This window comes from Paroedura picta, chromosome 7 (genome assembly GCF_049243985.1).
Source record: "Paroedura picta isolate Pp20150507F chromosome 7, Ppicta_v3.0, whole genome shotgun sequence".
NCBI lineage: Eukaryota > Metazoa > Chordata > Lepidosauria > Squamata > Gekkonidae > Paroedura > Paroedura picta.
The window spans coordinates 33,804,876-33,818,040 of record NC_135375.1 but is presented as its reverse complement, the minus strand read 5'-3'; the positions used below and the strand labels follow the sequence as shown (position 1 = coordinate 33,818,040).

Here is a 13,165-nt window from a genome sequence, read left to right as displayed (position 1 = left end):
TTTGGTGGATGGGTGGCACAATACTGTGAGACCGCATTACACCAAGGAGAACATTACACTCCAAGGGGTTCTGAAGGGCCAATTGTCATTGAAAGCTAAAGCATTTTCAGACTTGGCTCCAACCCTTTGGAAGTTTCAGCCAGATTTGTATCTGCAGGCTAAGGTTGGGCTCTGTAGCCCCTAAAACAATGGATTTGATTTGATTGATGGTGTAAAAGAAGAAATTCAGCAGGCAGGTGATATTAATGTCTGGAGTGGACAAAGCATATGGTGAGGTGTCAGCTATTCCCCAGGATACAGACGGTAATCACTAAAGGTCGCGATGGTCCCATGACGAGTTTCCCAGGAAGGGAAATAAAGATCTAATTAGTGAGGAGGGCTTTGACCCTAACACAATTGCCAATGCTGCATTAACTCAGTTAATCTGCTACATGTATCCTGATGAAATCTGAGTCCAGTAGTCACAAATCTTTTCCAGGGTATAAGCTTCAATGAGTCATAGCTTTGTTAGATAGCAAATGAGCTTTGAGTCATGAAAGCTTATATCTGCCCTAGCCTGAGAATCTTCGCACCCTTTCCCGTTGCTGCTCTCCCACCATAATTCCAATGCCCCCTTCCCCTTTGGTACAGGTCCTATAAAGATACCTTGTGTGCCTATGTCTATTGTCTCTGCCAAGAAATTTGCTTCTTGGCTTCTTGGCTGCCTTCAGTTTTGTATTGCCTATTCAATAAAGCTTTTCTTTGGATTTTTACCCTGAAATCTCGGATGCTTGCTTTGAGAGGACTTTACTAGCTGAACTCTACCCAGTTCATGACAAGTTGGCAGAGACCCTCTTCTCCCTGTTAATCCTTGGTACCGACGGCCTCGCTGGGGCATGGCAGCGGCTTCGGGAGAAGACCCAGGGAAAAACCATTTTGTGCACCTGCCGGACGGAGGTGGATGCTTGCTTTGAGAGGACTTTACTAGCTGAACTCTGCCCAGTTCATGACATTTTGTTTCTAAAGACAAAATGTGTAATTTTTCCTTCTGCATGGGGGAGAGATAGGTCTGAGCTACTTCAGTTGGATCATTAAATATGGCAGAGAGTATTTTAAATATCTGTCAGCTTCAATACAGAAGTTGAGTAAGAAAAGCTTGCTGAGCTGAATTTGTTACAGATGTCTGAGAGAGAGGTAGAAAAGTGCATGTGAACAATTAGATCTAGGAACAAAGCTGTCATCCAGTGAAGGGAGAGAAAAGATGGGTGTTGAGTTCATTGCATATATCTTCATTTCTCTGCCAGTCTCTCTGATGCCACATTCAAGGTCACACTGTAGTACTCTGCAATAATTAATACCGAGTAGCTAGCACTTCTAGTTTGCCAGCTCTGTTTGCAGTAACTAATGAAGATTAAAATTGTGTTACCTGCAACCATATATTGCTTAGGATGATATACCTACTGAGTAAAAAGTACCTCAGAATTACAATATCTTTGTTGATGAATAGCCCTGACTTGGATGATTAGCCCAAATCTTGTCATATCTTGGAAATGGAACAGGGTCGACCTAAAGCTAAACTTGTTCTTAGACTTAACAGTATAAGTCTTGGTCATCAAGTTATTAAAGTTATTATATCTTATATCATTACCTCTTTGTTATAAAATGTATGGTTTCCGGATATATTGAATTGTACTATGCTTGCCTTGAACAGTTTGTGGGTTGTGGAAAGGGACACACATGAGTAGAGAGAATCGCTTATAGCTTTATCTAATGTATGTTTGGTGGTTGAAAGGGCCATCAAGTAGCAGTTGATTTATGGTGACTGTAGCAAGGGTGGTCAAATTGGCTCTCTAGATGTCCATGGTAGAGGCTCATGGGAACTGTAGTCCATGAACATCTGGAGAACCACAGTTTAGGTGGTTTGTCATTGCCTCTGTCTCAACCCTGGAGGTCTTCCATCCAAATCCTAGCCAGGGCAGACCCTGCTTAACTCCTGTAATCTGCTGACATTGGGCTATATATGTTTACTTGGAAGTGAGTACCAAAGAGTTTGCTGGGTTTCTTCTGTGTATATGGGACTCTTTCCTCTCTTCAGAAAACAAGAAAGGAAGCCAGGAATTTTGTGTGTGTGTGTGTGTGGGGGGGTAGTGGTGGCAACAATATTTATAACCTGCCCTTCCCCAAAGACTCAGGGCAGTTAGCAATAATGATATTAAAATATATATTAAAATACCTTAACAAATGAATAATTTCATAGCTGTTTTTAATTTTCTAGCAGGGGGAGGTCCAGATGTCAATTTACAATATGGTGACAGTTTAGCTGCTGTTTTGAGCCAGGAGGCCAGAATTTTGATATTGTTCCTGGCCTCAACTGCAAGCCTGGTGGAACAGCTCTGTTTTGCATGCCCTGCAGAATTGTCCCAAGTCCCACATGGTCCTGATCTCTCCGGGAAGAGCGTTCCACCAAGCCAGGCTAGGGCTTTCATGGTTTGGCTACATTTTTTCCTTAAAATACCTAAATGTTTTTTTAATCCCATAGATTTTCAAACAGACTTCAATTTATTTTAGACACTTGTGTGGTTTTTACTGCGTTTTAGCTTTTCATTCATTTAAAATCTGTACAACAGGTCTACTCATTAAATATCTGCTGTATTTTCCATTTTAACATTTCAATTTTTGTACAGCTGTTGATGTAATTAATCAGCTCAGTTGCTACCTTGTCTGTGTGTTTTTCCCCCATATACACCACACCACTTATATATGCATAGAAGACAGGAGAGCCTATGAATAAAATAAAAATTAATTGTTCTCTTTGAAGAGAGTCCTGACTAATAGCATTTCCATTTTACTCCAGTTTACTTAGTTAGGTATTTTAAAATTGCAATTATACATTTTCTTGGCTGAACCGAGGAGAGTTCAGAAAGATGATGTTAGCTGCCAGCTTGGCAGGTCTGCAGTGTGGAAACCCTATTGCAAAAAAAAGGGTAGTGGTGTAATGAATTCGGTATCTGCAAGCAACAGACATTGCTGGACATGTCTCTTGCTGACATTTGATAACATATTACATAACATAGACTAGAACTGAATGTTGGGGGGAGTAGGCTATAGAAGCATGATTTGTACTTTCTTTGCTGGTACCCCCCCCCCCCCTGCATCATCTAATTTCCTCTATAGCAAAATGAACCAGAAGCTCTTATAAACATAGTGTTTACTTTTCATGGATGATAGAGTTAATAGTAAAATTTCAGCCATTTAATTATAGGTTCATTCAGAAAAGTTTTGCTCCTTGGTCATCTGTGAGATGTCAGTAGTATAATCCTAGTTGATTATACCCTTCTATGTCTTTGGAATTTGGAGGGGTGTTATCTCTGCATAAAATTGTACCTACAAAAGTCCTATTTTCATACCATTAAAATAAAAATGTTACAAACTGCATTGGTTAAAGGAAAGAAAAAATTATGCATTACTTGGATCTATGTTGACCATATTATTTGCCTTCTTTGTTGGTACTAATGTTCTTTCCTCCAAGCAAAAGGCGCTGCTTCTTTTCGTTGTTTCAAAAGGAACCATCCTTCCATGCACAGATCCATTCTCTGATGTGCTTACTTTGCTCCTTTTATCCCACTTCACCATGATTGGTTTCCCTAAGTGAAGTTATTTGCTTGTCATTCTATTCCTTCCTTCCCGTTACTGAGACAGTTATTTACCAGAAAGACAAGCATCTAGACTTGCCAATTAATCTTTCTTTTCTAATGATAAAATCATTGAAAGCGCTTTTTTGAAAGGCAAGCTTTGAAATGCCCCACACATTATAACAAACACATAATAATAATACCCTTATTTCATTGTTTAGAGGAACTTGAATATATGGATGTGTTTCTGCACTGGGGGAAAATCTTTAAAGAGCATTACTATATTTTTACCTAGTGCTCTTCAGGCAAAGAAGAGCAATTATTATTTTTTGCTTCATTCAAAAAATAAATGATAAACTTAGTTGGTAAACTGAGTTTTTGGAAGGTTTCAAATATGAAAAAAATTCTAAAAACATTAAGAACATTATATCAATTTAAGAAAGTATATTTAGGATTCTGAAAAGCTATTTAAAAAACAACAACCTAACATTGGTCTCAACTATGTCTGGTGAAAAAGTGTTGCTTTACAGGCCTCTTGGAACTTTGGCAGCTCCCTTAGGTCCAAGATCCCCGAGGGCAGCTCATTCCACGAAGCTGGATCCCAGGCCAAAAAGGCCTTCGCTCGGGTTGAGGCCAGTCATGCTTCTTTGGGGCCAGGGTCCAACAGCAATTTGGAATTTGCTGAGCAGGTTGCTTTCATGTGCCAAAACCAACTGTATTCTGCAAGTGGATCAAAAGTCAACCATTACGCTTTTGCAGCCTGTTTTATAAAGCGTATCCTTCTCTAGGCATATTCTGAAAAATTTTATTCGCGTGAATTTTCATTTTTTTACAATAATTTCATTTATTCAAAAATCAGCTTTTAGATGGCATAAGACATAGTATCTTAACATTCACAAGAAAAAGAGAATTTCCCCCACTTAAATAATTTGAATTTAGTATTCCCATAGGAACACTTTACAGTTGAAGGCATGATAGAGAACTTAGGTCTTTCAAAGGTAACTTGATGGGATGATGTCACCTTTTTGCAATGTCATTGCATAATGTGTTTTTAAACAATGCCAGGCAGACTTTAAATCAAACATGCTTCCTTCGTGAATTTATCTCAGAAACAAATGTATTATTATTTAATCACTGGAAATCACTACTGTGTGTTTGCATTTCCATCCCTTTGCCATCTTAGCAGAGCTGTTAAATCAGTGTGATAAGGGCATTTGGGACTGTATTCTCAGTTCTTAGAATAATGATGGCTTTTTGTCTGTCTAAATTGCCTTCATTCTATATTAGCGGTGAAGTGTCATTAATCTCTTATAGGTGAAATACTTGATTTAGAAAACACCTGAGCAATCCTTTGGAGTTAATGTGGATTGGAATCCTTGTATAGCTGGAAGACTGAAGGTGGAAGCCAAATCCACACTTGATTTCATTTTGAATGTGTTTGCCATCTAATTTTAGGATGAGTAACATAATCATCGCAATAAATAGGATGGCAAAGATGAGTGAAGAACAGCAAATATTATCAAGTAAGATGCTGTTCTCTTCTGGAAACATCTCAGTTAAATTTTTATAATCCAGTATCTGGATGCCTACTTCCATGTGATTGGCACAAAAACATATGTATATCTCTGTGTTTTTCTCAAACATTTATGTGAACTTAATATTGACCTCTGAGGAAGACCTGTATAAGTCAAAATGCGTTACGTCTTTGGATGTGAGGACAGAACTAATGCACATGTGTGTTACTTGTATTTTATATATTTGAGCCCTGTATGGAAATGGACTGCACTTTTATATAATGGAAATAGCAGCCAGCGAGAATCAATGGAAGATTTTTGCTGCACTTCTAGATTCCAGTTTGGCTCCTTTTCCTCTGTCCTCTGGAACCATTTGCTCTGCAGGAGCTTTTCTGCAGTGCAGCAACTCTCACACGTCATGCATTCTGGTCAGAATTGTGTAGGATAATCTGTAGGGAACTGTGTGGGTAGTCTTTTCTTTTAGGCAGGGATCAAGCTAGAAACGATAAACTCTTCCATTCTGTGAACAAAACTTAATTCCTCCCTTCTTTTTCTTTTCCAGATATTGCATTGAAACCTACTGCACATTGCTATGTGCTGCTGTTGATGTCGAGTATACAATAGCTCTCCTGCACGCAATCAGTTTAGTGACACGTTGATTAACACAAAATGGATGGAGCTTACAAAATGGAAGATAGGACTTCATTAGTAAAAGGGGCTCAGGACATTGCCAAGGAAGTCAAGAGGCAAACAGTGAAGAAAGTGAACAAAACTGTAGACAAAGCTCAGGATGGGTATACACAGAGATCTTACAATAGATTCCAAGGTGAAGAAGATGCTGAATACTATGCTGAAGGAGGAAATTATGATGGAGAAGCAAACGAAGATGAAGGATCAAGTGAAGCAACAGAAGGACATGATGAAGATGATGAGATTTATGAAGGAGAATATCAGGGAATCCCCAATACAGGACAGAACAAGGATGGGGTAGCAGCATTAGGACGTCCCACCCGAGATGATTACAAGGATCGTCACGAGCTAGAGACAGAAAGAAAAGCTGATGAAGAAGAACTAGCACAGCAATATGAGCTAATAATTCAAGAATGTGGTCATGGCCGTTTTCAGTGGGCCCTCTTCTTTGTCCTAGGGATGGCACTAATGGCAGATGGAGTAGAAGTTTTTGTCGTTGGATTTGTATTGCCTAGTGCTGAGACCGACATTTGTATCCCTAATTCTGGATCAGGATGGCTTGGTAAGCATATTTCCTGCTTGTATAAATATGTATCCTATGCCTTTTTGGTAGGTCCAAAAATGTATTGAGGTGCCGATGTGATTTTTCTGTGTGTGAGACAGAAGCTTTGTTTGCTTTTTCTCTACTTTGTTTTCTGAAACTTTAAAAATTGGCAGACTTCCTGGAATGGTACCCAGAACATCTATTAGAAAGATAAGAGTTGGGAAACACCCCTTGCTATTATTGTTTGAACCGCTGCCTTTTTTTCTCCTAAAGGACTAGTAGGTCCTTGAAGCCAGGGTTGGCCAGGTAGAAAAGAAAAGCACCCAGAAAACACATGGTACTATGGAACTGTTACCCCAGACCAGGGGTAGTCAAACTGCGGCCCTCCAGATGTCCAGGGACTACAATTCCCATGCGAATGCTGGCAGGGGCTCATGGGAATTGTAGTCCCTGGACATCTGGAGGGCCGCAGTTTGACTACCCCTGCCCCAGACTTTGCAAACTGTTTTGCAACTTTAAATGGTCACCAAGATGGTGCTGTTGTGGCAGTTGTGAGACTCCTTCCTGGTTGGTTCCTGTGAATGTTTTAGTCTTGCAGGTAAAGTTGCTGCCTTAACGTTGGCTAACACCAGTTTGTATATTCATCATCTGAGTAATTGTGAGAGAAATCAAAAGGGTTTTAATAAGTACAGTCACAAGTGTGCGTGTTCTGTGTGCCTTTAAAAGTGATGCTGAATTTTAAGTGAAATATCTAGAAAATGTCAGCTGCAACAATAAGAGTTTCAGCAACCTTTCTGAGTGGTAGTTTTGTGTGCACCACAGTGAAGGATGGGTCAGGGAAAATTGTCTTTCTCTAAATATGTTTATGCATCATTTAGAAATAATCTCTTGTTCTAGCTTTTTAGTTCAGTTTTAATTTTTTAATACATATATTCTTTTTCCTGAAAATCAAAATTAATTTCTGATATCATATATATCACAAATGAAATTGTAATAAGCACAGTTTAATAACATTGTTTTATTATACAAATAGAAAATAACGTTAAAAGATACTGAAGTTCTGTAGCATTATAATAACTAATTACTATTTAAAAAACATTTATAATGACAATAAAAAATGAGACAATCTTAATATCTGTTCCTCTGCTTTGGAAAGAAGTGCCAGCTTCCTGATTTTGGCTTGGACCCCACTAGAATTTCTATAGGACAGGAACTATTGTTGTTAATTTCCCTCTCCTGTGGCAGCCCAAGATGCTGCTACTTTGTCAGGCTTAAGGGGGAGCTGGAGCCAACAATAGGTCAAAGATGTTGTTCTGTTTAATGCTGTGGGTTAACGGAGACCTTACAATAATGCAAAATAGTGGGGATACCTGCTTCTCCCAGGAGCAGGCTAATGTTATTTAAATATGTGGTGCCTTGTTAAAAGTGGCCAGCTTTGAGAGCTTTAGGCATTGGTGAAAGACCTCTGGTGTGGTGACGGCTCTGGAGTGGAAGGTTCAAGTTCTGAGTCTGAAGGCACGACTGTGAGCTGGCAGATTCAGACTCTTGGGATGACTGGTGCACAGAAGGGGGCTGGAGGTGTTGCAACTGCCTGCTGTTTTAGTGGTGTTAGGTGCCCAGCAACCTCCTCTCCAGAGTCTTCATAATCATTGGCCTCTTCCTTTGATGAGGAGTTTGCTGGTTAGGGGAAGGAGGACCCACCAGGAATAGCTTGATGGGAAATCAGAGGACTACCACATGGGGGGGGGGGTTGTAGTTGGTGAAAATCATGCCTCTCTTGTACTTGTGTGCAGCTGAAGGGGAGGGGTTGTGGTTCATTGGTAGAGCATCTGCTTGACATACACAAGGTTAAAATATTACAAGAAAAGGGTTTGCACAGTATATTGAATGCAAGCAAAAAAAAGGAGCCCCAAAGGGTAAATTTACCCAAAGGGTAAATCCCAAGAGGCAATGTGTAATGAAAATAAATTGAATTAAATATAATCTAAGAAAAGATTTAGTATGTTTCTGTAAACTTCTTTATTCTATTTATTTTTTGCAAAAAAAATCTCCTTGGTATTAAATCATAAAACATACTGTTAACCAGGGCATTCCAGTAGTTAATTCTTAAATGTTTCAAGGCACTACTAAAACATTCAAAAACACAGTTGCATATTGAAGACTAATCAACATCCAATGCATAGAGAAGGAAGAAAGATAACAGTAACACAGCTACGTCACTAGTTTTGGTCCCGTTTTGCCCTCCAAAAAGGGAGTTGAGTATTTATCTTCCACAAAGGACTTGTGTTTTTCAAGCTGCCAAAGGCAATCAGTTTAAATAGAGGTTTGCATAGGTAAACCATCCCGTTTTGGGGGACTATCCATGTGATTTTAAAGAATCAAGTTTCTTAAGAATTTTGAGAAGAGTTGCCAGCATGCTGGGTTTTATGTAAAGCAGTTCCACAGGGCCTGCAAAAGGGAGCTCCTCCACCAGGCATTTGGTTGAGGTCGACCTGTCAATCGCTTCCAATTGGCCCCCAAGCCCTCCCCTCCTACCATGACTGTAAACAAATCCACCCAACCCCTGGGTCTCAGTACAAGTTGAGCTAAGGCTCTTGCAGTTGCAGTTTCACCTTCCTTTAATATTATTGTTGTTATTGTTATTATGTAAATGTTGTTATTGTTGTTGTTACCTCCTTACTGTTACTTGAACAATGTTACCTGTAATATTTTGTTGTTTCCTGTAAACCGGCCTAAGCCTTCGGGAAGGGCGGTATAGAAATACAATCAATCAGTCTATCAATCAATCCATAAAAACCCAACTCTGGCACACAGAAAATGCCAGGTTCAATCCCTGGTGACTTCAGTTAAAATGTACAGACAGTTGGTGATATGAAAAACCTCTGTCTGAGTTGACTATTGACTTTGATGGACCAAGGGTATGATTCAGTATAAGGCAGCTTCATGTATGTTCATGTTTGGGTTGTGGAATGTTGTTGAGGAGATGTGTGGATATATAGAAGCATGTGCATCTCACTGAAAGCAATACAGTGTGGATGATTGGTATCCAAAATTGGATGCATATGCCTATGTGCACATCACACAATTTGATTTTGACCTGTGGCTGCTAATCCAGCAAGTGTAGGTGTGTTTTTAATCATGCAGATTGCTAGATGCTACAAACTGTACCAAAGAGGATTATGCATGTTAGTAGAATATTCACAGAACCTTTTAAACCAGTAAGAGTACAGAAATGTTCTTCGTGGAGGGGGGGGGATGGGGATTCCATGTCTCTTGTAGCTGCCAGCAAGGTGTGGGGTGTGTGCATTCCAGGAGCAAGTAAGAGCACCTGGAAATGACATTGGGGGTGATGCTTGGTTTTTGGGAATATATACATAAGCAGTGTGCATTACCCTTGCAAACTTCAGAGAGGCTTGATGCTGGAAGAGCACTTTGAAGTATGCATTGTATTATTGATGCCAAGGTTTATGACCTTGGTTCCAGTGAGTATTTTTACATTTCTGAGAGGAGAGGAGCACATTTGCAAGCCAAGGAAATCTCCTACTTGCTTTTGCTGGCAGTGTCTGATGGAAATATATGCAGTCAAGAAGCCCAGCTTTTACTGGACCAATTTCTGTTGGCAATGGAGAATATAAGATGCTCTTTTCTCTATTCGGCAACGTAGAAAAGTGTTTTATTCCTGGCAGTACAAAGAAAAATCTACATCACACAAGGAATTATTAATTGGTAGGTTTTCTTTAAAAACTTGGTGGGCATTTAATATCACTGTGTTACAAATTGGGTGGTACATGGAAACCTTTCTGTTTTGAACAAAGCTGTTTTGAGTGAGAAAATGGCTGTGAGAAAAGGGTTGCTTACTATATATGTGCTCTCTAGAAACCTTCACAAAATCGGTCATAGAACCCCCAAATTGAAGAAGCTACCTTTCCTCTGCAGCCTGCAACTTATTTTACTTTATTTATATTTATTTTATTTATGATATAGCTTATAGCTACTGATGGACCTCTGCGATAAATAGATGGATGGATGGATGGATGGATGGATGGATGGATGGATGGATGGATAGATAGATAGATTTCCTGCAGCAGTGAATCCCATGTGTTAATTACTCTTTGGGTAAAGAAATACTTTCTTTTATCTGTTCTAATCCTACTGTTCATCAATCTCATTGAATGCCCATGAGTTCTTGTATTGAGAGAAAGGGAGAAAAGTACATCTTTCTCTGTCTTCTCTATCCCACATATACCTTGTAAGCCTCTATCATTTTACCCCTCATTCATCATTTCTCCACACTAAAAAGCCCTAAGCTCTTTAATCTTCCTTCATAGGAAGGATGTCCCCTTAATAATTCTATTTGCCCCTTTCTTCACCTTTTCCAATGTTATAATATCTTTTTTGAGGTATGGTAACTAGAATCCTGTTGCCCGCATTGAAAAGCCCTGTTGATGATTCAGTATTGCATAGATGGCAGAAAGCCAGGAAAGTGAGAGCCTTCCGGACCTCCTCAGCCAGGCTGTTCTTCCTCTGACGTGGAGGATATCTTGATTGGGTGATTTCTGTCATCCATTAAGTGTGGCAGGAACTATTTCTTCCTGCTTGAGCATTGTGAGACTCAGTACACTGAATTCTAGGGGACTGATTGGCTGTTTTGACAAAGGATTATCATTGGCTGTATTTGGTTGTGACACAGTCTACTGATGTAACAGAATTGATTTTTGCTATATATTCCCTGTCATGTAAGAAGATCACAGTCAGACAAAGAGTGCTTGCACTCGAAAGCTCACGCCATGAATAAATCTTTGTTGGTATTAAAGGTGCTACTGGACTCTGATTTTATTGTGCCCTTCCAGTTTTGTTTCCTATCTCAGAAAGGAGAGCAATTTTGGAGACAACTCTTTTTAGATTTCCTTTTTAATTTTTTTTAACCTTTAGACTTAGTTTTTTTTCTTTAAGCTTTTCTTCCAACTTACCTTTCTACTTTTATCTGTTCTTTCACTTCTCCTGGCCTTTCTTTGAGTCTTCCAACACCCCCCCTCCAAATGCCAGAGAGTGAAGAAGGGAAATTTGAGTACTAGATTACTGAGGGTGATTAGTTGCTCTTTAAATCAAGCCATCAATGGCTGAACAAAAAACCGATGAACTGTGATTCCCATGAGGCTCTGCCAGCAGCATGTGTCGGTCAGGTGACATTGCTGCTGACCACAGTCTACCAGTGAGCTCCTAGTACAGTGGATGAAGTACTCTCCCACTTGAGGAAAGCAATCTGAATGTAGAATCTTTTGCTTTGATCTACTATGGTATGCAAAAAACCCCACAAACACATGTTTTAAAAGGGGGTGATTTAACAGCATCAGTGATCTGACTTTGATGAAAAACTGTGAGTTCATAACCGCCTCTGGATAGCCCAGACTGGCTCACTCTTGACCTCAGAAGCTTAGCAGGATAGACCTGGAAGCCACCAAGGAATACCAGGGTTGCTAAACAGAGACAGGCAACGGCAAACCACCTTTGACATCTCATGCTTTGAAAATTCTACAAGGTTGCCATGTCAACTGCAGCTGAACATTTTTTAAAGGAAAGAGTATTTATGGACGGCTTCTTTGTGTATCTTCACAAGGCTTGCAGCATCATTTGTAAAATCAATCATTATCAAGTGTATTCAGCTATATAGTTCTTCCAGTGGAATGATATTTCAGTTGGTGGAAAATGGTAATTTCTATCCAATTGCCCATTGGTGCAGTGCCCATTCCCCCCCCCCCACACACACACACTTTACCCCCATTCTTTTCCTGAAGATCTGTTGAGTATCAGGACCAAGGTGTGTAGATGGGCGGGAAGGCCAGTTATTTTTAACCATAGGAGGTGGCAGGAAAGCCCTGCTATGCAATTGATCCTATGATCAATTACCAGCCGTAGGGTTTTTGTTTGTGAGACAGAATTAATCTGGAAACACTGTATCAGAAATGCTTTGTGCTGTTGAATCATATGTACCATTCATAATTGATCTGAGCCTGGGTATTGCCATAAAAATGCATTTCGAATTGCAGAGTCATGCCAATTTGTTACCATGACAGGGTCAAATCAGAGATATGTGAATGCATTTGGCATCAGAGGTCAGGGAGAGAGAGAGAGGGAGAGAGAGATCAGCTGCACCTCAGTTGCAGAGAAAAGTGAAACCAAGCATTAGAGGTATTATAGTCTTAACAAAGTGTACATTATCTCAACCTTGTCAGTCAGGATTTTCTTCCTAATGCCAGAGGGAACTGTTGGATAAGAGAAGATATCTTCAAAATAATATGTTCAGTGCTAGTAGTAAAATAATCCATCAGTGGCTTCAGATCATTACCTGGGATTAACTGGGTTTTGATAACCCTCTTCTATATAGCTATATCTATATAAATATCTTAGTCTTTTAGTTTTATACAATAAATAAACAGAGAGGGCTTCAGACAGGATTTCCTCCCCCTGTCAAATGATGGCTGTGACTACTAGATACAGTTTATTTTTGCAAGTAGCACAGTTATCTTAATTATAATGGAAGAAAACACTGTGTCTATACACTTGAATTATTTTAACAATTTTATTTTTCCATAAATTATAGAAAGAAAAGAAAAAAGGAAAAAGAAAAAAATTCTAATGCAAATTGCATCATAAAACAGAGTTAGCATAAAATATAACAAACTTAGAATCCTCGAACAGAAATAGCTTCCCCTCACCTTTGAAATCATATTTTACTACCTATGCATATAGTCTGTGTAATAGTGCCATTTTTCTTGAAAGTCTTCCAGAGATTTACCATTAACCAG

The 13,165-nt window shown here is 39.4% G+C and overlaps 1 protein-coding gene across 5 annotated transcripts in view; it reads left to right on the top strand.

Annotated features, from left to right (window-relative positions):
* SV2C (synaptic vesicle glycoprotein 2C) overlaps positions 1–13,165 on the top strand; it is a 101,699-nt gene that overhangs the window by 32,581 nt on the left and 55,953 nt on the right. For 4 of the 5 annotated variants that reach the window (XM_077347364.1, XM_077347361.1, XM_077347363.1 and 1 more), the window contains exon 2: positions 5,688–6,377. In XM_077347364.1, coding sequence (XP_077203479.1) covers positions 5,795–6,377 — 583 coding nt within the window. In that variant the 5' untranslated portion in view covers positions 5,688–5,794. Of the gene's footprint in view, positions 1–5,687; positions 6,378–13,165 lie in introns of those variants that run through there. The other variant, XM_077347365.1, reaches the window with a different exon arrangement.